General features: G+C 42.7%; 1 protein-coding gene across 2 annotated transcripts in view; it reads right to left on the minus strand.

Moving 5' to 3' along the window:
• Nucleotides 1–20564, minus strand: part of ANO6 (anoctamin 6) — a 183853-nt gene that overhangs the window by 125501 nt on the left and 37788 nt on the right. Inside the window, exon 2 of one of the 2 annotated variants that reach the window (XM_045873584.3) lies at nucleotides 15970–16023. The exons of the other annotated variant lie outside the window; for it this stretch is intronic. Within the exon in view, the coding sequence (XP_045729540.1) occupies nucleotides 15970–16023 (54 nt within the window). The remainder of the gene's footprint in view (nucleotides 1–15969; nucleotides 16024–20564) is intronic. 2 annotated transcript variants of the gene reach the window in all.

Consider the following 20564-nt stretch of genomic DNA (forward strand, 5'->3'; position numbering starts at 1 on the left):
TAAGTGGGATAAATAAGATATATAAAATAGCCTCACGTGGCTGAGGTCAGGTTTCTCCACCAAATGAGTTCAGATCTGTCAGGTGTTTTTGGTTTGTTTTTGTCTTTGAGTATAGTTGACATATAGTGTTATGATCTGTCAGGATTCATAACCAAATGAATTGCCAAAAAAATTCTTTTTCGCACTTTTAAGATTTTTGAATTCTAAGTAAGAAAGTGTGAAAGTTTAACTACTAAGAATGTATTCAGCACACAAAACAGAAGATCTCAAAACCCAATTACACAGCTTGTCATATAAACACAGAGCAAAAGGTTCACAATTGCCTTCAAATTTAAGACTAGGAAGGACCTCATAGATTGTCATCATTGCTCATCATCTCACATGTTGAGTGTTTACCAAATCAATAGTTTCCCCCGTAATCAGCTACAAATAAACCCAGAAAGTGAACCCTAAATTTGCATAAAAGGAAAACCAGAATTAACATACCATTTTTAATTATCAAACTGACAGAAAATAATTACTCATACCTAATATTAGCAGAGCAGAGAACACATGCAGATTTTGTTAGTGTCGGGTTGTATGAGTTTCTGGTTGGCAATTTGGCAACCATAGCAAAAGCTTTAAATCAGTCATATTCTTCGATCTTTTAATTCTTTTTCTAGGAAGCAATTCTTGCTTAAGTCACTGAGGACATGGCTATTGAATTATTTAAAATAATTTTGTAGAAGAATGTTCATCACAGAAAATTTTAACAATGTACTTCAAAGTGAAAAAGTAGATTATAAAACTGCATATAGTATATGCCCCAAAGAACTGAGAGCAGGAACTCAAATATTTGTATACCCCTGTTCAAAGCAGCATTATTCACAACAGCCAACAGGTGGGAGCAAACCAAGTACCCAACTGCAGATGAACTGATACACAAGATATACAATGCAATATTATTTAGCCTTTAAAAAAGCAAATTCTGACACATGCTCCAACATGGATGAATCCTAAGGACAGTATGCTAAGTGAAATAAAGCCAGTCATAAAGGATAACTACTATATGATTCCACTTATCTGAGATCCCTAGAGTAGTCAAATTCAGAGACAGAAGGTACAATAGTGGTTGTCAGAGGCTGGGAGGAGGGAAGAATGGGGAATTACTGTTCAGTGGGTGTAGTTTGTTTTGTAAGATGAACTTCCGGAGGTGGATGGTGGGGACAGTTGCACAACAATGTAAATGTACTTAATGCCACTGAGCTGTACATTTAAAAAAGGGTTACAACGGTAAGTTTTAGGTGATGTGTATTCTACTGCAGTGAAAACAAAGTGTCGTTCTGCTAACGATTGTGGACGAAGCCGCACCAGGTAGCAGGCACTGGCGGTCCTCAAACAGATGAGCATAAACAAGATCTACCATATGCATTACCTTCTGTAGCTGGAGACCCCTCTAAGGCTTGAGTCCATAACCACTCTCTGTGGTGGCAGGTGTAGAGAGCTTTCACGATGCTAGGGCTCTTATCACCTGCCTAGCCTTTAACTCTCCCCTTTGTCATGAGCCATTTTCCAATAAACTGAAGAGTATATAAAACTAGCAAACAAACAAAACCTATATATACTATACGATCTAAATTTGTATGGGGTAAAAATAAATTTAACCCAAAGATAACGGGTGATGGAATGTCAAGTGTTTTTATTTTCTTCTTAGTATTTATGTTTCCCAATTTTCTACAGTGAACATGTACAAAACATGAACATGTTAAGAAGTGTCTCAATCTTGATTTCCACCCTCCACTATGTCTTCTCCCCGCCAAAAAAGACTTGCTATATGCCCCCCTCCCACCTTCCCCCACCATCTCAGTAAATGGCCCCCAAATCCACCACATTAATCAGACCAAAATTACTGGAGTCATCCCTGGCTCCTTTCCCTCATACCCCTGCGTTTAACTCCTCAATAAATCCTATCAGCTGAATTTTCAAAGTCTACCCAGATTTTGATTTAAGCTACCAGTTAAATGACAGACCCAGAAAGTAGCTACTTCTCACCATTTCCATAGTGCCTAGAGAACACCAGCTAATACTTAAAGAGTTCTTATATTCCAATGCCTGTTTTATAGCTAAGTTCTTTTTATATGAGCCCATTTCATCCCCACAACAGCCCTATAGGGTAAAAATAAGTATTATAGTTACCTTTACATCACTGATGAAAAGGCACAGAGAAGTCAAGTATTTTGTCCAAGACCACACAGCTCATAATGAGCAGGAGAATCACAATTTGAACTTAGGAGCCCATAGGCTAGGCTTGTCGCCACGATATTACACTGCCCCTTGGCCTTAGGTAGCTTGCTCTCTCCCATTATTCAAGTCTCTGTTCAAAATGGATGCCTCAGAGAGGCTGTCCCTGAAATTCTAACTTTAACAGCCCGAGAGTAGAGTCACTATTCTCTGACACCTTGCCCTGCTGTACTTTCCTTTAGTACTTAATAATAGCTTCATTATTATATATTAAGTGAGTTTGTTTGTTGCTGAATCCCAAGCACCCAGAACAGTTATGGGACGAGTTAGGAACTCCATAATTATCTCTATATGACTTACCAAATAGATGCATAACTTCTATAAGGCTGGCTGGGGGAGTCACACAGACCTGAATTCAAATCCCAGACCTACCACTTCCTCACTATGTGAATTTGGGCAGTTTATTCAACCTTTCTATGCCTCGAAGTCTACACCTGAAAAATGGGAATGATAGTACTTTCTCATGCGGTTGTTTTAAAGATGAAAGAAGTTGTGGCATATACAATGTTTTGCATGGTAGCCGCACACAGTAAACACTAGATGAGTATTAACTACAAGTATTATATAAGGAGAGGGAGAAAATGATGTTTGAACCTTCACGAAGTTCTTTTCATTTTTACGCATTCTCTACTGTATTATCTAAGTATGTCTAAATCATGCTCATTACTTAAATTTTCAATGTATACATATATTTTTTAAGCTACCAGTTAAATAACAGACCCAGAAGACAAAAATTCCTAATCCATATGGATTAGTTTAAATTCGTATGTGGCCGCTGCCCCTCGTGCTGTCAGGGCTCAGCAGAAACACAACAGAGTCAAGTGCAACCCTAGCGGCAAAAACCTCATCCTCTTCCTGTTCACCCTCTACAGCCTAGGGGGCTTGGGGCAAGTGGGGCGCCCAGACCCCGCCGCAGTCATTCCCTTCTGGTGAAGCGATGGCCAGAGCCGTGGCCACCCTAACTGCTGAGGCTGCAGGGAGTGTGCTATGAATGGGTAGTTGTTTGAGGGAAACTCAGACCCTGGGTGGGGAGACAGGAGTGGAGGCAAGAAGCATCCCTCAGGACAGACAAGGGCCTCTCCCGGCGGTCCCGGGTATTGAACCCAGGCCCTCTGCTCCACAGAAAAAGTAACCAAGTCTGGGGTTTCTTTCCTTCCTTACCCTTTGATTCTATAACTTGAGATCCTAGCTCAGTTGCCCCTGGTAAGGACCTCCCACTACTCTCCTCAGGAGATGAGGCGGGGCATGGTGATGGGGGTGGGGAGGCAGGCGGACCCACACAGGAACATTCCAATCCTAATTTGGGAGCTTTTTATGCAATGCATTGGAAGGCCATTTCTTTTAGAATCCCATGAGGGACTTCAGTCATGTGATTATCCTCTAGCTGGCCAGATGCAGCTAAAGAGGCTCAAGTATTTCTACTCCAGAAAATACCACAAAGTAGTTATTTGAGATTTTTTAAAAAATAAACAGATTGTCTGAATATAGCTAAATCACCCCAGAGATGCAAGGTATTTAAATTTTCTCAAAATATGCATTTAACCTGATTACAGAAATACTAATACAAAGGACACTTAAAGCAGATTGCCTTTCCCTAGGGAGTAACAATCCTGACGCTTGTTCCAGGATCAAATGTCTTAAATTATTGGTCCTTTGTGAGTTCATCTCATGCCTGCTTTTGTCCTTGTCCTCCCTTTCTGGGTACCAAATTATATAAGCATCAGGCTTTCACACAAAATAATATAATCATTTAGGTAGCATGCAACATGAGCCAAGCACTACAGGTCTTAGAGATGTAAAAATGTCCATTAAGATATTTATATATGAAGGTTTTAGGTAAGGAAAACAAAACAAAAAACAAAAAAAAACATACAAGTGACCATCCAGGAAGGAGAGATGCTACACAGGGCTGGGAGGTGAAAGCATTCCTGAGCCGACCTGGCTGGGGGCTGGAGGAGGTGGTCCCTAAAACAAGTTCTGAGTGATATACAAGAGGAGATAGGAGACCATCTAAGAGGCTGCTCTGATAAGAAAATCCTGGCTGGGGAACTAATAGAACGATGGTGGTAGTGAGGATGAACAGAAATTAGATGGAGTCCAGGGATATCAGGGCCTTAGAATCAACAGGCCCTGTGGGTGACTGGAGGGAAAGTTGGAAACGCCCTGTCTCAGAGTCCTGCCCGCCCTGGGCAACTGTGTTCACGAAGCAAGAAGGGCCTTCAGATCTCCAACTTCTCCTTTGCCAGTTTCAGTAAGAAATCTCAACCTTCTAGTTTGTAGAGGAAGTGGAAAAACTAGATGCTTTGAGAGAGAAACATCATGAAGCTCCATGGCCGAACCAACTGAACTACATTTGTTTATTCATTCAGGCAATGAGTATTTGTTGGGGGCCTGCCATGTGGCGGCATTGGTCAAGGCTCTGGGGCTGCAGCAGTGACTGAGGACCCTGCTCCCCCATTCCCTCGTCCTCCTCGGCCTAAAGTTCCCAGTCCCACTGGCTTCTTACTATAGGACACTGAGCACTTTCTCCTGTGACTTCGACCTACTCTTCATTTGCCCCTCGTTGACATTTTTCATGCTCAAATTTCTTCTGTCTTAAAAAAAAAGAAAAAGCCCCTCGCCTTGGGCACTGTCGCACTATCTAAATGTCAAATGCACATGCCCTTTGACCCCACAACTCCATTTTAGGAACTTGTTCCACAGAAATCCCAGTACACATACATATGTAAGGATGCACAAGTAAATATATACAAGTGTGTTTGGTGTAGCACTGTGTGAGAAAGCAAAAATGTCTAAATTAAACTCAAATATCCAGAGAATCTACTACAACACAACAGAAGACTATATACATCTGCTCCATGGGATGAGGTCTCTGAAATACACAGGTAAAAATACAAGCTTTAGCAGGCTCTACGGCAGTAAATCCAATTTTTGTAAAGTAAATGTGTATCAATGTGTATATGTGGTAGCAAACACACAGAAGAATCTGGAAGGTTATACCTTAAACTATTAATGGTGGTCATATATGAGGGAATGCAATTATAGACGTTATTCTCATATTTTTTAAAGTTTAAAACTTTTACAATGAGTACATACTGCTCTGATAACCAAAATAAAACATAAAAGAGGCTATCATAAGAAGGAAACGAAACAACTTTATCAGCCTTTTCCAATGCATCCACTACATTGCAACATAGTCCAAAATCCTCAATACTACTGCCACGGCTGTAGGTGGGTGGGTACCCCTCTTACAGGGACCCAGCCTCTAGCTACCTGCCATTCGACTCTGGCTAAGGTCATCTATGACTCGCACACTGCTAAACCTAACATCCGTTTTACATTTTTGCCTTATTTGACACCTCAACAATCTTTGACACAGCTGACCATGATCTTCTGAAGCCTCTCTTAGAAGTTCTTCCAACCGGCTGTGGGTGCCTCCTCCCTGATTGGAGCTTTACTTGTGAAAATATTCAGGCCTCCACCTATGGCTTGCTCCACTGTAATCTGTCCGTGGCATCTGTTAACAGCTTTAGACGAAAGGCTCCAAATGCATCGTTCTATTTCAGGTGGTCTCTCTCTATTCAGATTCATACAACCAACTGCTTATGCGACAACTCCACTTGGAAACCTCCCAGGCATCTCAGACTCACAGAATGTTCATACAGGATCTATGTTTATACACACACACACACACACAGCCCTTTCTCCATGATTTCTTGTCTCAGGAAACGGCACGACCAGCAAAGCAGCTGGTCAAGCCAGAAACCTGGGTATCATCCTGGACTCCCCTCTCTTTTTCATCCTCATAGTCAAACATTCACCATCCTTGGGTGCTGAATATATCTTGAGTCTGTCTTCCTCCTTCCATCTTACAATGCCATCAACCCTGATCTGGGCTAGAGCGGAAATTTCCTGACCAATCACCTGCCAGCAATTTCCACTCCCTCCCAATCATCTCTCCCTTCAGCAGCCTAAGTGACTTTTGAAAATGAAATTCTGACCCAGTACTCTTCTGCATTTAAATCTTTTAGTGGCTTTCCATTAGGAAGCTACTTCCAAATTTATGACCATGAGCATGTGTTATTTCTGTAATGGGGGAAAGTAAGAACAATAATTTTTAAAGGAGTCTGGCTACAAAGAGACTATAAGCATCATGAGAGCAGGGGTTAGGTCTGTGTGGTCTGACGCTGAAGCTCAGTGCCCAGCCAGGTCTCTGCACACAGCTGACTAATAAATGAGGACCGGCTGGCTGAATGATTGAATGAAAAGAGACTCAGGAGAACCTAGGCTGGCCACAGAGTTGAGGAAGGCAGAGTTTTGTTTGCTGTGCCTTGTTTTGTAAGATGAAATACAATACTCATATATATTACATACTCATACACACACACAAATGGTGATGGAAAAGAGTGAAAGAAAAACACACAGGAGGGGTCACTGATGGAGAGAGGCATAGGCAGAGGGGTTAACCTTCATCAGGAAAGCAAAGTGAAGTGTAAACATAAGTGTATATGTGCATTACACATACACACAATTTTTTTTGAGGGAGGAAAAGAAGTTGAGGCATTGTCCCCGGAAGGTTTCCACTCCCTCTGTGATTTATGAAGCAAGATGACCTACGAAGAATGAGGGAAAAGGGTGTGAAATAGGGACATGAGGAAAGCAGTGGGAGTTTGAAATCCTTTCCAGGACAGATTCGAGGTGTCCTCTGGCTAAGTGTGCAGGGTTCCGTTTCTGTTCTGTGGTTTTCTTCCTGAGCTCTGCAAATGCTCAAGAGTCTGATTTTCTTTTTGGCCTCCTGTCCTTAAGGCAATAGGTCCCCGGAGTCAGTATAAGAATCAAATGTATCCCAATAACCTGGGGGAACTCTGACAAAAGGATTCCCTATGCCGCGCCCCGTGAGGATTCTGCATTAGTAACTGGGGGTGAGGGTAGCTCTGGTGTGCCACTCAGTCTGGGAAGGCTTGCCCTGAAGAACCCCGCCTTGGTCTCCTGCCCACCAGGTCGCCGGCCTCACAGATCACATTTTCTCCCCAGTCACTGTACTGACCACTGCTGGGCACACTGCACTGGTGATCAAACCAGCCAGTCAAAACCACAGTGACATGCAATGTCCACTCGGTCTTTCCATCTAACAAGAAACCACAACACGGAAGAGAGAGAAAATACAGCTGTGGCTTTTATCTACTCACACACGGCTCCGACGGAAGGACACACTTCCTGGTAGGGCGCTACCAAGAATGGCCATCCCTGCCAGAGGGTAAAAAGGAAACAAGCCAGACCTCTTTCTCTTTTATCTTCCCTGTTTCTCTGGCTCAACACTAACACTTTATCTCCCTATCGAGAACATGAATCCAAGTAGGCTTTGCAGCTGAACTACTATCAGCTGAAAATAGCCTGAAGGAAAAAAATTCAGAATTTTTAACCATTTAACAGTTTCTTGTTCAGGAAACATGGGCTGCAATTTTACTTGAGACTTTAAAGATACCAGAGTTACAGAGACTGACTGACAAACACAAGGAAAAGCTTCACTTCTGCAATTTCTTCAGTTGGCTGCTACAACTCTGTTTCCTAATCTGGTATTCAGCCACACATGATTATCTCAACTGCTTAGAAATAAAATCAAACTTTGGGTACAAAGAGATATTAAAATCACCTACTTCAATCCCTTGGACTTACAGATGAGAAAATAATGGCGAGAGAGAATGCCCAGGATTAAGTATTAAATCTGGGAAGAGGGCCCAAGCTTCCTAACTCCTGGTCCAGGGAACTTTCCACTGTACTCGACCCCAACTGTTCCTAAGAGAAGATCTAAAGTCGGTGAAAATGGAGATTCACGATTTACACAGAAGTCCCATTTTACAAGTGTGATCAAATGCCTCATAAACAACAAAGAAAAACATGTCCAGTGAGGCTTTCATTTAAAGGTGGAGTACTAGGGGGCGCCTGGATGGGTCAGTCGGTTGAGCGTCTGCCTTCGGCCCAGGTCATGATACGGGGTCCTGGGATGGAGCCCCACGTTGGGCTCCCTGCTTCTCCCTCTGCCACTGCCCCCGCCCCCTGCTCATGTGCACTCTCTCCCCATCCCTCTCAAATAAATAAATAAAATCTTTAAAAAATAAATAAATAAAGATGGAGTACTAAACCCCTGAACTGAGTCCTGCTCCCTCCTCAAACACCACTGGGACATAAACTAATATAAAGAGCACAGGAGAAAGTAACACAATTTTGGAAGATGGAAAGCAAACAGACAAGTGGCAACTGGCTGAGCAGGCTGGAGAAAGCTCAATCCAAAACTAGGACTTACCTAGAAGCAAGGTCATTTAAATGATAAACCCTCAAGAGGCTGAGGGACTGGCAGCGCCAGGTTCCTCTGGAAGTGGGGGTGCAGGTGGGGCAGAGAATTGGCTGAAAGTCTAAGTAGAGAGACCCGCAGATTCTCTCCCTCACTCCTTGAAGAAAATAACGCCTCCAAATCCTGAGGCCTCACCTGGGAGAAGATGGAGAATGTATTTCCTAGTGGGATCTTTGGACTAGAGGATTCCAGGCATAGTTGAGGAGTGGGATTTCATACTATAGAGAGATTACACAAATTACTACTGAATGCTGAGACACCCGATCCTTGTCCTTGGCTTTCTCACTGGTCATCTTTTCTCCGGAGAATCTGGTCAGCTCAAAAAACAAAAAACCTAAAAATACATCAGGATTTCCTAAACAAAACAAAAACAAACAGCCCAGCCTAGAATGAAGCTAAACCCAATCTGCTATCAAAGAACCTCCAGGCATCTTTTTAGATAGCTAATCTAAAACAGGAGGGAATAACAAGACTTCTGGATAAGGAAAGCATTTAACAGAGAAACAGCAAAGCAACTTAGAGGAGAAAGAAAAATCACAGGAAGAAATTTAAAAAAAACCAAAAATCAAAACTCTAGCATCTTCAGCTACTGAGAAAAACACATTCATGAAATAAGGACAAGATACTATCAAAGAGAGAGAAATAAAAATATTAACTCTTAAAAAATTAAAATGGTGGCAGATTGAAAATTCAATAGAAGGCCTTAAAGATACAATTGAGGAAATATCCAAGAAAGTTGAACAAAAAGACAGAGATGGAAAACAGGAAAGATGGAAAGTTTGGGGGCCAATTCAAGAGAGCCAATATCCTGATAATAGAGTGTTCATCATCAAAGAAAATGCAGGGGCAGTGATTATAAAGAGAAGAAATTTTCCAGAACTAAAGGGCATTTTTTTCCGGAATTGAGGGACATCCTTCCCCCTAAACTGAAGGACACTATTTTCCCTTTAAAGAAAAGTGGGGAGAGGGAGGGCGATGGGGTTTCCATAGTGAAGAGGCTGAGTTTCTAGCATATTAAATGCAAATAGTCCTACACCAAGGTACATCATTATGGAATTTCCAGAAAGAGTTTTCAGACAAAGGGTTTTAAGTCCAAATGGCAGGAACTTCTGAAAAGCAACACTGGAAGGCAGAGGCTTAAAAATTCTGAGAAGAGATCATTTCTACTCAAGAATTATAGTTAGTCGAGCCATCAGGAAAAAGCCAGGGAGAGCAAAGGCACTGTCAGACCTGCAAGTCTCAAAAAATTCTCTCCTCTTACACCCTTTCTCCGTAAGGAACTGGACACCGTGTGCCACCAAAATGAAGTAGTAAACCAAGAAAGAGTAAGTCATTCCGTCCCAGAGATCAGGGGCTCCAACACAAGAGTGGCAAAAAGAGTTCTCACGAGGGTGGTGAAGGGGAAGCCTTCGTTGTTTTGGGGCCAAGGAAGCAACCTAGGCAGAGACAAGATCAGAAGGGTCTGAGAGGAATTTTCCCAAAACGATGAATTTGGTACATTCTTGATGTGGTTGACCGAGAGGAGATTTACAACTGGGGTAGAGCCTGAGGTTGAATATTCATAAGTACATCAAAAATGAAGAGATTTTTAAAAAGTCGGTACCGGCTATGTAGGCTTGAGAGGAAAAGTAATCAAACTGTATTACAGGGCTCGTCTGTGGAAAGCATTAGTTATAATAAAGTAAACACTGCATATTGATTTTACCAAAATTACAATACAATTACAACTGGGAAGATGGGGGTTGGGAAATTTGTGTGAGAGGGGAGAGGAGCAGGGGTGGACGAACCTGAGCTAAATACTCACTTTTTCAACAACAGATAATCCTTAAAACTAAAAAAACAGATGAGTAACAATATGATTACATTAATTAAAGATACAGAAGTAATTACTAAAATAAGCAGCTGAAGTTGAAAATACTTGCCTCTGGGGAACATAAAATGGAAGGGGAGATGCTGCTCTTCATAACAAATCTTGTATTACTTAATTTTCTACTTATGTAAATATCATAAAATAATTACACAACACTTTGGCAAAAGCAAAAAAATTATTTTTCCCCTTTAAAAAAAAATGGAAGTGAGGACTCATGTCAAACATCTCATGACATGACACGTATAAACACTAAGAACCTCTATTCTGGAACCTATTCTGTGCCAGGCACTGTGCTCGATGCAGAAGATATAACAGATAACACCACAGAAAAAGTCCCTTTTCAGGGAACTTATGTTCCGTGATGAAACTAAACGCAAGATCTAATAAGACAGGATAGGAATGTATCTATTAGAAGCAGCAACACATAGAGCTTGAATGACCCTGAGAAATTTCACAAGAGTGATGGGAAAGGACAGCAGATTGTAGCAGAGGAAAGAAGAAATGGGTAGTGAAGAACTGTAGTACATCTAGACAACATTTTAGAAATTCCACCTTAAAGGACCAAGAAATGGGGTGAGAGGTGGAGAGGGGTATTAGGGTTTAGGAAGGTGTTTGGTTCTTTAATTTTTAATATAAGGGTACCTGAGCATTAATTCACTTATTCCTTCAGTCGTTCAAAAAACGCTTATTGAGCACCAGAACGGTGTTCTTATGCAGCTTAGGACCTACTGGGGGACAGAGGCAATAAACAAACACAGACTTAATTTCAGGTAGCGATAAATGCTTTGAAGTCAGCTAAAGCAGGTGAAGGTAACTGAGACTGACAGTGATATTCTGGATAGGTGAGTCAGGGAGGCCAACCAGCTCCAAAGGGTGGCGTCTGAGGGAGAAGTGAATGAAATGCAAGACAAGAATCCTAGACAGAAAGGGGTTGGGAGGGGAGAGCAGATGGAGAGGGGGATGAGAGCAGCATTCCAGGCTGGAGGGTGACACGTCAAGGGACAGTGAGGGGCCGGTGTGGCTGGAGCACCTTGAGAGACGGGCAGAGCAAGAGACGGGGACAGGGAGGTGTCAGGGGCCTTATGGTACATGGCTAAGAGTCAGGACTTTATATTGTTTGTAGAGAAGCCACTGCAAGTAGCATAAAAGTATAAAAGAGAAGAATTTCCATGGCTGTTGTGTGAACTCAGATCACAAGGTAAGGAGAAGAGGCAGGAAGAGGTCTGAGGAAGTGATTCCAAAGTCCCAGCAAGATGTGGTGGTGGTGGTGGTGGCCTGGACTCGGACTCTGGTATGGGGTGGGAGATGAGGAGTGCTTGGATTTGGGACAGATGCTAATGGGTCCAATATGAGGGGCAAAAGAAAGGCAGGCATCCAAAGACTTCGGGGTTGGGGGCCTGAGCAACTGGATTGAGTCACTGCCGAGATGAGGAACAATGGAAGAAATGGAGGTTTAGAAAACAAATGAGAAGTTGGTTTTGCACATGCCATGTTTGCAATGTCTAGTAGACAACCAAGGGAGGCAGTAAAGCAGGCAGCTGAAAAGCCAGGGAGAGATAGGGCCTGGGGCCATGTATATGGAAGTCATCACCATATAGATGGTATTTAAGGCTCTGGAAATGAGTCTCACCTAAGTAGTGAGCTGAGATACGAAGCAGTCAGAGAATAAAGCCATCGGCACTCCAATGTTAGAGGCCAGGACTAGGAAGAGAAGGATCCGGCAGGGGAGACAGGAAAAACCAGTGAGTTGCAAGCGGAATCAAAATGGAGCAGCGTCATAGAAACCAAGTAAAGAAAGAATTTCAGGAAGGAGGGAGTGGTCAGCTGTGCCCAGTGCTGCTAAGATAAGCAAGAGCTCCATGATAAAGGGTCAGGGCCCCCATGACTCAGGATGAATGAACAATGTTCTGAGATAACATTCTCTACCCATAAATGCACTCAGATGACTGAGTAATCTGGAAGAGTAAGCCTCAGTTCATCTAGAACACCAACACTCTGTTTCCATAAATGCCTCCTCACATAGCTGGCCCGCCCTCCTTTGGGATTCTCCCAGGAAGCGACCCAGGAGATCCCCGTGCCTGGGAAATAAAGGCAGCTCTCATGGGTTGGCTTAAAAGAAATGGGGCAGCAGACCAGTGCTCATGGCAGAGAATCAGATACGCTTGGGCAGGACAGAACTATTCCACAGGTTCCTCCATTTTTCTAACTCACAGCCTGGGAGAGGAAAATTAATGAAATCATTCCACCCATCTTAGAGAGCCATTGAAAGTGCAGAATATCTGCAGTTTCTGCTACTTCTGATTACTGTTCCTAACCCCCTTTTCTCTCCCTATTTGCTATGTTGTGGCACCAGACTTTTTTTTTTTTTAATCAGGTTTACGGAGGTTTAATTTATATACAGTAAAAATTTCCCCCAAGTCTGGTGCATTTTGACTGATGTATACAGTCATGTAGCTTCCTCTCGCCCCTTCACAGTCAAATTCCTTCGCTCGCTTTTGGTCCTTGGCAAGCAATGAGCCGATTTCTCTCTACAGTTTTGCCTTTTCAGAATGTCATGTACATGGAATCAAATCGCATGGAGCCTTTTATATCTGGCTTCTTTCACTCGGCATAATGCTTCTGAAATTCATCCATGTTGATGTCTGTATCAGTAATCGGTTCCTTTTTACTACTCAACACTGTTCCATTGTGTGGGTGTACCACAGTTTACCCATTTGCCAGTTGATGGACATTTGGGTTGTTTCTAGGTTTTAGTTATTATGAATAAAACGTCCATAAACTTTTGCTAGAAGGTCTTTTGTGGACACAGGTTTTCATTTCTCAAGGGTTTTCATCTCTCCTAGGAGTGGAATTGCTGGGTCACGTAGCATCTAGTTTTCATCCACTAAGAATAGCTAAACATGTACCGAGCACTTACTTTGTATCACACAATATTCCAAGCTCTTTATATGCCTTATATTAATTTTTAAAACAGCAAGTTTAATCAAGTATGAATGCCCCTGCCTTACTGATGAGGAAACTAAGGCACAAAGGGGTTAGGTGACATTCCCGAGATCACACAGCTAGCAGGCAACAGGGCCCGGCTTCTCAAACCCAGGAATCACATCGCAAAGCGCACATCATCCACCATTTTGTTTTGCTGCCTCCCCTAAGTCAAATGTGTGATGGCTGAGAGACAGATTACCAAATTCTACCCGATGCTGTGTTTGGACCAAAAATGGCCATCACTGACTATTCCTTTCCCCTCTTTCAATCATGACAATGAACACGCTGGAAGTCTCGGAGTATCACTGCAACAATGACATGCCATTTTAAAGTCAGAACTTTATAGGACTTTATGAAGAAATGCTTTTAACTGTGTCACAGAAGCCTATAAATATTAACTTACGAATGTTAAATAGCAACTGTAAGGAAAGCTGAAGTCAGCTGGCTTCTACCAGGATGGTAAAACTCTCTTCTGGCGACTTCTCCACTCTAATGACTTAAGAGGCCATGATGGTTAGAAAATTATAAGGACTCTGGAATCAGACAGACCTGGATTTAAATTTTGACTCTGCTCCCTGGCGGATAGGTGCATACACATACTTCCTCACACGTGAACACTGGTGTGAATAAGTCCGAATTTGCAGGGTGGTCGTGACGATTTTGATGGCACAACGTGGCTGAAACACTGAACACTGTGTCTTACGTATTTAATAAACTCTCCTCTCCCACAATGTACTGCTGAGCCTCTGAAATTGGTATGATAGAGGCTGGTTACTTAGCAAAAAGTTTTATCTATCTGTTCATTTTTCACCCAAATAGCAGCAAAGGAGAGACTGGACACAGGTGCTTCTTTAAAATTTCATATTTCATCTTAAAAAGGAAATCAGGCAAACACTGCACTTTATGTTCCACAGTATAATCAAAATTATTTTAATATTAAAATGTTTTACATTTACCTCCAGCTATTCACTTTCTCCTGAAATTTCTCAGACTATTTAAGGAAGATTCCCCCCGAATATACGGCGGCCTCATTTACACACCACCACACTGCCCCTTTCCTGATGATAAAGCAGGAAACTATGACGTTTAAGACCACAGCATGAGTCCACACACTCTGGTCATTCTTCTCTCCTGGCTGCCACATCTCAACATCATCTTCACATTCACCCTACAGCTCTCAGCCCAGTTTACAGTCTTGGCTCCAAAAGCTTCGAATTCTCCCCACAAGAAAACAGCTACTTTCTGTGACCCCTGTGTCATCTTGTAGCTTAAGAGATGCCTGGCCATGGCAGCTTAAGAGATGCCGGGTGCAACCTGCTTTCTAAGACAAATCTCTGGTACAGCCCTAAGAGTCAACACAAACCCCTGTGTCATCTTGTAGCTTAAGAGATGACTGGCCATGGCAGCTTAAGAGATGCCGGGTGCAACCTGCTTCCTAAAACAAATCTCTGGTACAGCCCTAAGAGTCACCACAAATACTGCAAACCTGGAAGTATTTTTCAAATAAAAATAAGGTACTGACCAAGAATGAACTTTAAGTCAAACAGGATGACAGAAGACTGACAGTTGTGGGGTTTTTGTTTTTTGTTTGAAGATTTTATTTATTTGACAAAGAGAGACATAGCGAGAGAGGGAACACAAGCAGGGGGAGTGGGAGAAGGAGAAGCAGGCTTCCCGCGGAGCACGGAGCCCGATCCATCCCAAGACCCTGAGATCATGACCTGAGCCGAAGGCAGACGCTTAACGACTGAGCCACCCAGGCGCCCCGTGGGTTTGTTTTTTTTTAATCAATTGAATTGAGTTGAATCAATCAATATGAATTGAAGAGAATTTAACACATGAATCCAGAGAGGCCAAAGGATTTAATTCAGCTCTGGTAACAGAATGTGGCTTCTCGGAGTTATGTATATGCAGTAGAGAGAATTTAGTCCTTAGAACATACTTCCATGAAATAGCATTATTTTCTTGATAAAACTTTCTCTCTTTAGGTAAAGGCCACATGCTCCCCTCCACTTCCACCGTACATACCTGTAAGGATTCAAAAGTCCCTGGATGCTCTAAGTACCTTGAGCAACTTGGGAGGTCACTGAAATTTTGTTTTCATTTACATCAGAAACCCCCTGTAATTTCTTCCCCCCCACCCCCTGAAAACCTCTGTTCTGGAAGATAGGGGTGGAAAGTCTCAGTGTATGAGATCTTACCCACAATACAGGGGACCTAGAAACATAAATAACTTCTGCTTTCAGAAGCTATTTTCGGAAGCTAACATATGGAAATAAATGCATTATTTTTAGCAATCCATGTGGACTAATGGAGGAATAAAAAAATCAGGGTACTTCAACTCAACAAACGATCCGGAACCCTACAAGATGCCAGCAAGTTGCAGAAACGACAAGGAGGGTAAGGGTCCTGTGCTCCTGGAAATGACAGTCCGAGAGGAAAGTTAGGGGTGCTATTCACATAGAGAGGAAGGGCATCTTACCCAGCCTGGATGGGTGAGGAGTCAGAAAAGGCCTCTTGGAGGCAGCAACATCACCTGAAGAATGAGGAAGCATCAATAAATACAACAGACAAATATAAAGGGGCAGCATCACGCAGCAGCGAGACCAGTCGGAAGGTCAGACCGGAGTCCCAGACCTGCTCCTGCAACAACTGGGATCTGACCTTGAGCAAGCCACTTGCCCTTCTGAGTTTTCATTTTTTCTCATCTGTGATATGGGATGGTTAGATTATGTCAGTTTACCCTAACCCTTGCTGTGCATCAGGATCCTCTGGGAGCGTTCTAAAAATACTGGCTCCCTCCTCCAGAAATGTAGTTTCAACTGGTGGGACACCTGTGTTTCTTTCAACAGCTTTCCAGGTGATGCAGGTGTGCAGTCAGGGTGGGGAACCAATGGATGAGAGGTCTCTCAGGTCTGTGGTTCAAAACCCCTAGTGCTCAATAACACCCTCTGGGGAGCTTATAAAAATCCCAAGGCAGGCTGCATTCGCAACAATGAAACCAGAATCTCTGGGGGTAGGACCCAGGCATCCCTATCTTTCAAAGTTCCCAGGCTGATTCCAAGGTGCAGCCAATGTTGAGAACCACTGTTCTAGGCCCTCTTAATACTTCCATTTCCTACGACAGCCACTGAAGGGTGGCAAAGGGAAAGGAAGAGAAGCTTTTAAGTTCCTCCCTCTCTTTTGTGTTCAATTAAAAGGAGAACTGCATGTCAAAGCCAGTGATGGATTTTAAATGGGGTTGTAGCACACAGTAGGGTTGATTTTGGACACGTGCATAATTCATGCTGATGCAGGACAGGTAGAAAGATGCCTATTCCAAAATGCTCTCTGTTCTAAATTTAAAATTCAATGGAATACATATAAAATGACTCCATGGTGTGTTCTCTGCAATACTTAGTTAGGATTTGATTTGCATGGCTGACTATAATATGAACATTACATTCCCTACCCCCAAGGTTACTTAAATCCACTTATTAAGGCAATGGTGAGCTAAACAAACAGTAATTAGAAACACTCCAGACTACCTTTTAAATCTGTTGCTAAATTATATTTTTCCTGCACCAAAGCCCATACACACAGCATGTCCACAAGCATCACAAAACCCAAACCTCGGAAATATTTACATTAATAAGAGCATAAGTTCCTCTGGGTCTTCACACTGGGTTCTGCAGGAAAGGAAGGGCTGCTTTGGAAAAGGGCTGTTCATTACTGTTCTTTCTCACATCTGGGTAAATAAAGCACTGCCCACATGTGGCTAGAAATCCCAGGAGAAAATGAATTCTCCGTGGGTCTGAAAATGAAGAACACCTCTGATAGACTGCCTCATTTCCTGAAATGAGTCAGAAATGAAAGTAATTCCTTAGCAAAGAACATCTGCTCCGCGGCACAGCTTATAAAATAATGCCAGATGATACCTGTGGCTAGGAGGCTGGGCCTGAGGAAGGAGGGCGGGTCTGGAGAACAGGACTGGGGCCTCGGCACTGCACTTAATTTCAGAGCTGCTGCCACCGCTAGCTTAAAGGGTCTGCAAATCCACCAGCGGCCGACTATCCTGGCCTCAGCTGTAAATCTTGATTAGCAGTAAGACTGCTTACATTCCATTAGGAACCTGGCCCCTCTCCAAAGGGTGGAAGCAGCCAGAAAGGATTCATGGGCCGTTGTGGGCACAGAAACAGCAATTCTTACAAGAAAAACTGTTTTACTTCACTAAAAATAGTTTCTGCCTGTTCATGATTCAGCTAGACCTTTCTTCCTGAGGAGAAAGGACAGCTGTGCAAGGGGACCTGAGGATGCGGAGGGAAGCCGCTCCTTCCACATTATGCGGGGAGGAGGTACTGGCATATGGTCGGGGGCTGGAGGGTATGAAAGACTGAAATGCCTTTCACAGCAACTAGTGAGGACCAATCAACAGGAAAGTGAAAAACAAAGGCTGTCTTCACCAAAATCCAAGGCCAGTTGTTTTTATTCGGTGGCTCATTACTGTTCCTTCCATAATGCATATTTAAAAGGAATCCCACTCCATTGTTGGTAATGGAGGTGGAGAGGGTACCTGGAAACAACCTAAATGCCCATGAATAGGTCACCAGTTCCATCTAGAACAGAGACAACAGAATACCATGTAGTCATTTAAAAGGCCAACACAGAGGGTGTGCAGATACAGAGATCTGTATGTTGTAGGATACATTAAGACCCGAAAATAATGTACCTGGACTCTGCATAGCAAACATTTGTGCAAACGTATCTAAAGAGGTTGCCTGAGTGTGGAAGGAAGGGGCTAGGAGAGTGTTAATTTTCCTTTTACAACCTTGAATACAGTTTTGAATGATCTTTTCATGTACTTACCCTCCCTCTTTAACAATAGGCATGAACTAGATGGAAGGCTATTTTTGGTTTCCTCTTTATACTAGTCTCTCTCTATAAAACAAATGAAGGTTATTTTAAATAGATGTAATGTGCTCAACTGTGTCTCCTCAAAATTCACGCGTTGAAGCCTTAACTCCCAGTACACAGAACGTGACCCTATGAACCTTGATGCGGTGATGAGGTTGAAATGCAGCAGTGAGAGTGGGCCCTAATCCAATCTGACTGGTGTCCTTCTGAGAGGAAAGATGGGCAGAGACCCCCACACACACACAGAGGTGTGCACAACAGAGGAAGGACCAGATTCCTGTCCTTGGAAGGACCAGAGAAGAAACCAAATGTGCCAACACCTCGACCTCAGACTTCCAGCCTCCAGAACCGTGAGAACATAAATTTCTGTTGTTTAGCCACCCGGCCTATTGACTTATAAATAAACAGATGGATGCAGTTCTACTAACACAATAGGGGGAGAGGCACCCGTAAAAGTATTTGATGGGTTAAAAACCCACCATGTCTGCTACGACGCATCATTTGGCAGGCAAAGAAACTGGAGCTCACTGTGCTTCTGACTACAAGAGAGTCACCCCCTTCAGTGACTTGAGCCAGGAGTAGACCGGGTCTCCTACCTCCTTAGTCAAGACTCAGTCTGCTCATGCTACTTACCTTTTATGGTATTTTTAACAAGTCCCATAACTTGAAGGATTAGCAACTGAGATGTTTTATTAGTGTCTTTTAAAGGCCTGGCTGATGTTCAAAAGGCTTTCTTCCTGTGCTGATATCTAATGAACAGGAAGGTGTCACAGTAAAATTATTAATTAAAAAAAAAAAAAAAACTTGGTGCCAGGGTTTTAAAGAAATCCAGAAAAACAAACGACATGCCATATTTGTGTGCCAACCTAATTTTTTATACTTTAAAACATGGGGTCTCAGACCACATTGCAATATATTAAAAATATGATAGTCCAACACTAAATTTTTTTAAAGATTTATTTATTTTAGAGAAAGAGAGAGAGCGGGGGGGGGGGGGGGCAGAGGAAGAATCTCTAGCAGAATCCCCGCTGAGCACAGAGCCTTGATCTCATGACCCTGAGATCATGACCTGAGCCAAAACCAAGAGTCAGACGACCCCCAGCCAATGCTAAAATCTCTTCATGACATTTTATATATTTTTACAAATTAATCCTTCCTTTAAAAATAGAGTTTAGAAATCAAAGATATATTAAAGTCACAGACTTTGCCTATAAGAGTCTATAACCTAGAAGTGGGTTAAGGCCCAGGCACATGAAAATACAATCAAAACTTGAAGATAAGTTATTTGGTACAGTCAGTTCAGGCCGCATTCAGAGTCAGGTGGAACCAACTTTTGCCTTGAATGGTTAGGAAAATGTTCACCAAGGGCAAAAGCTCTAAACCAATCTGGAATTAGATACATAAAAGTTAAGGAGAAGTGATTTATGTCCACATCTATCTTGCTACTAGCCTAAAGTTTTAAAGGCAAGAGTTGTAGCTAAGATCCTCACACCGTGCCTGGATGAGGCAGGAGAAACAGGTGGGGAAGCACACAGTACGTTCACCCTCATGTAGGCTTATAGTGCAGGTTCTTGTAAGGAGGTTGTGGGGTAGAAGGTTAAAGAAGTCGGGATCAACCCATAGATGTGCTGAAGTCTGGGCTTTCGCCCTATGCATAATAGACTCTTAGAAGGTGTTTCTGAAGGAGAATGTTATAAAGAACACAGACGGGACCAGCAGTGATGTACAGAATGCAAAGAGGTGGCAGGGAAATGACAGGAATCAATCAAGCGGTGTCAGAGGTTAATCAGGTGATCTGCTGGGGAGTCTCAGCTTCCCAATGTGTAAAATGGGCATCATACTGCCTATCTTCATAGGACTGTTATGAATGCAAAAGAGAAAACAGAATTGCCATTATTCTAATTATTTTTCCACCCTGAAAGATACAGAAGAAAATGAGAGAACAAGGGTGGGGTATAGAGCCACAGTATGTCACCTTAGGCTCTCCTCAAGTGCCTTAAACAGAGAGTGATAATGGCCATCCTCTTTTTTGGAAGCTAAATATGCTGTATTTATTCCCTAGTCCTCCAGAACTCGATACGTCGATCCAGTAGACCAGGGGGAACAGATGTCTGAAATAGTCTTTAAAATCAAGACACTCCAAAATCGATTTTTAAGTCGTTTTTGTATAAAAGTAACTAACAG

This window comes from Mirounga angustirostris, unplaced genomic scaffold (assembly GCF_029215605.1).
Source record: "Mirounga angustirostris isolate CCGP_5_RB_7025 unplaced genomic scaffold, mMirAng1.0.hap1 SCAF_5, whole genome shotgun sequence".
Classification (NCBI taxonomy): Eukaryota; Metazoa; Chordata; class Mammalia; order Carnivora; family Phocidae; genus Mirounga; species Mirounga angustirostris.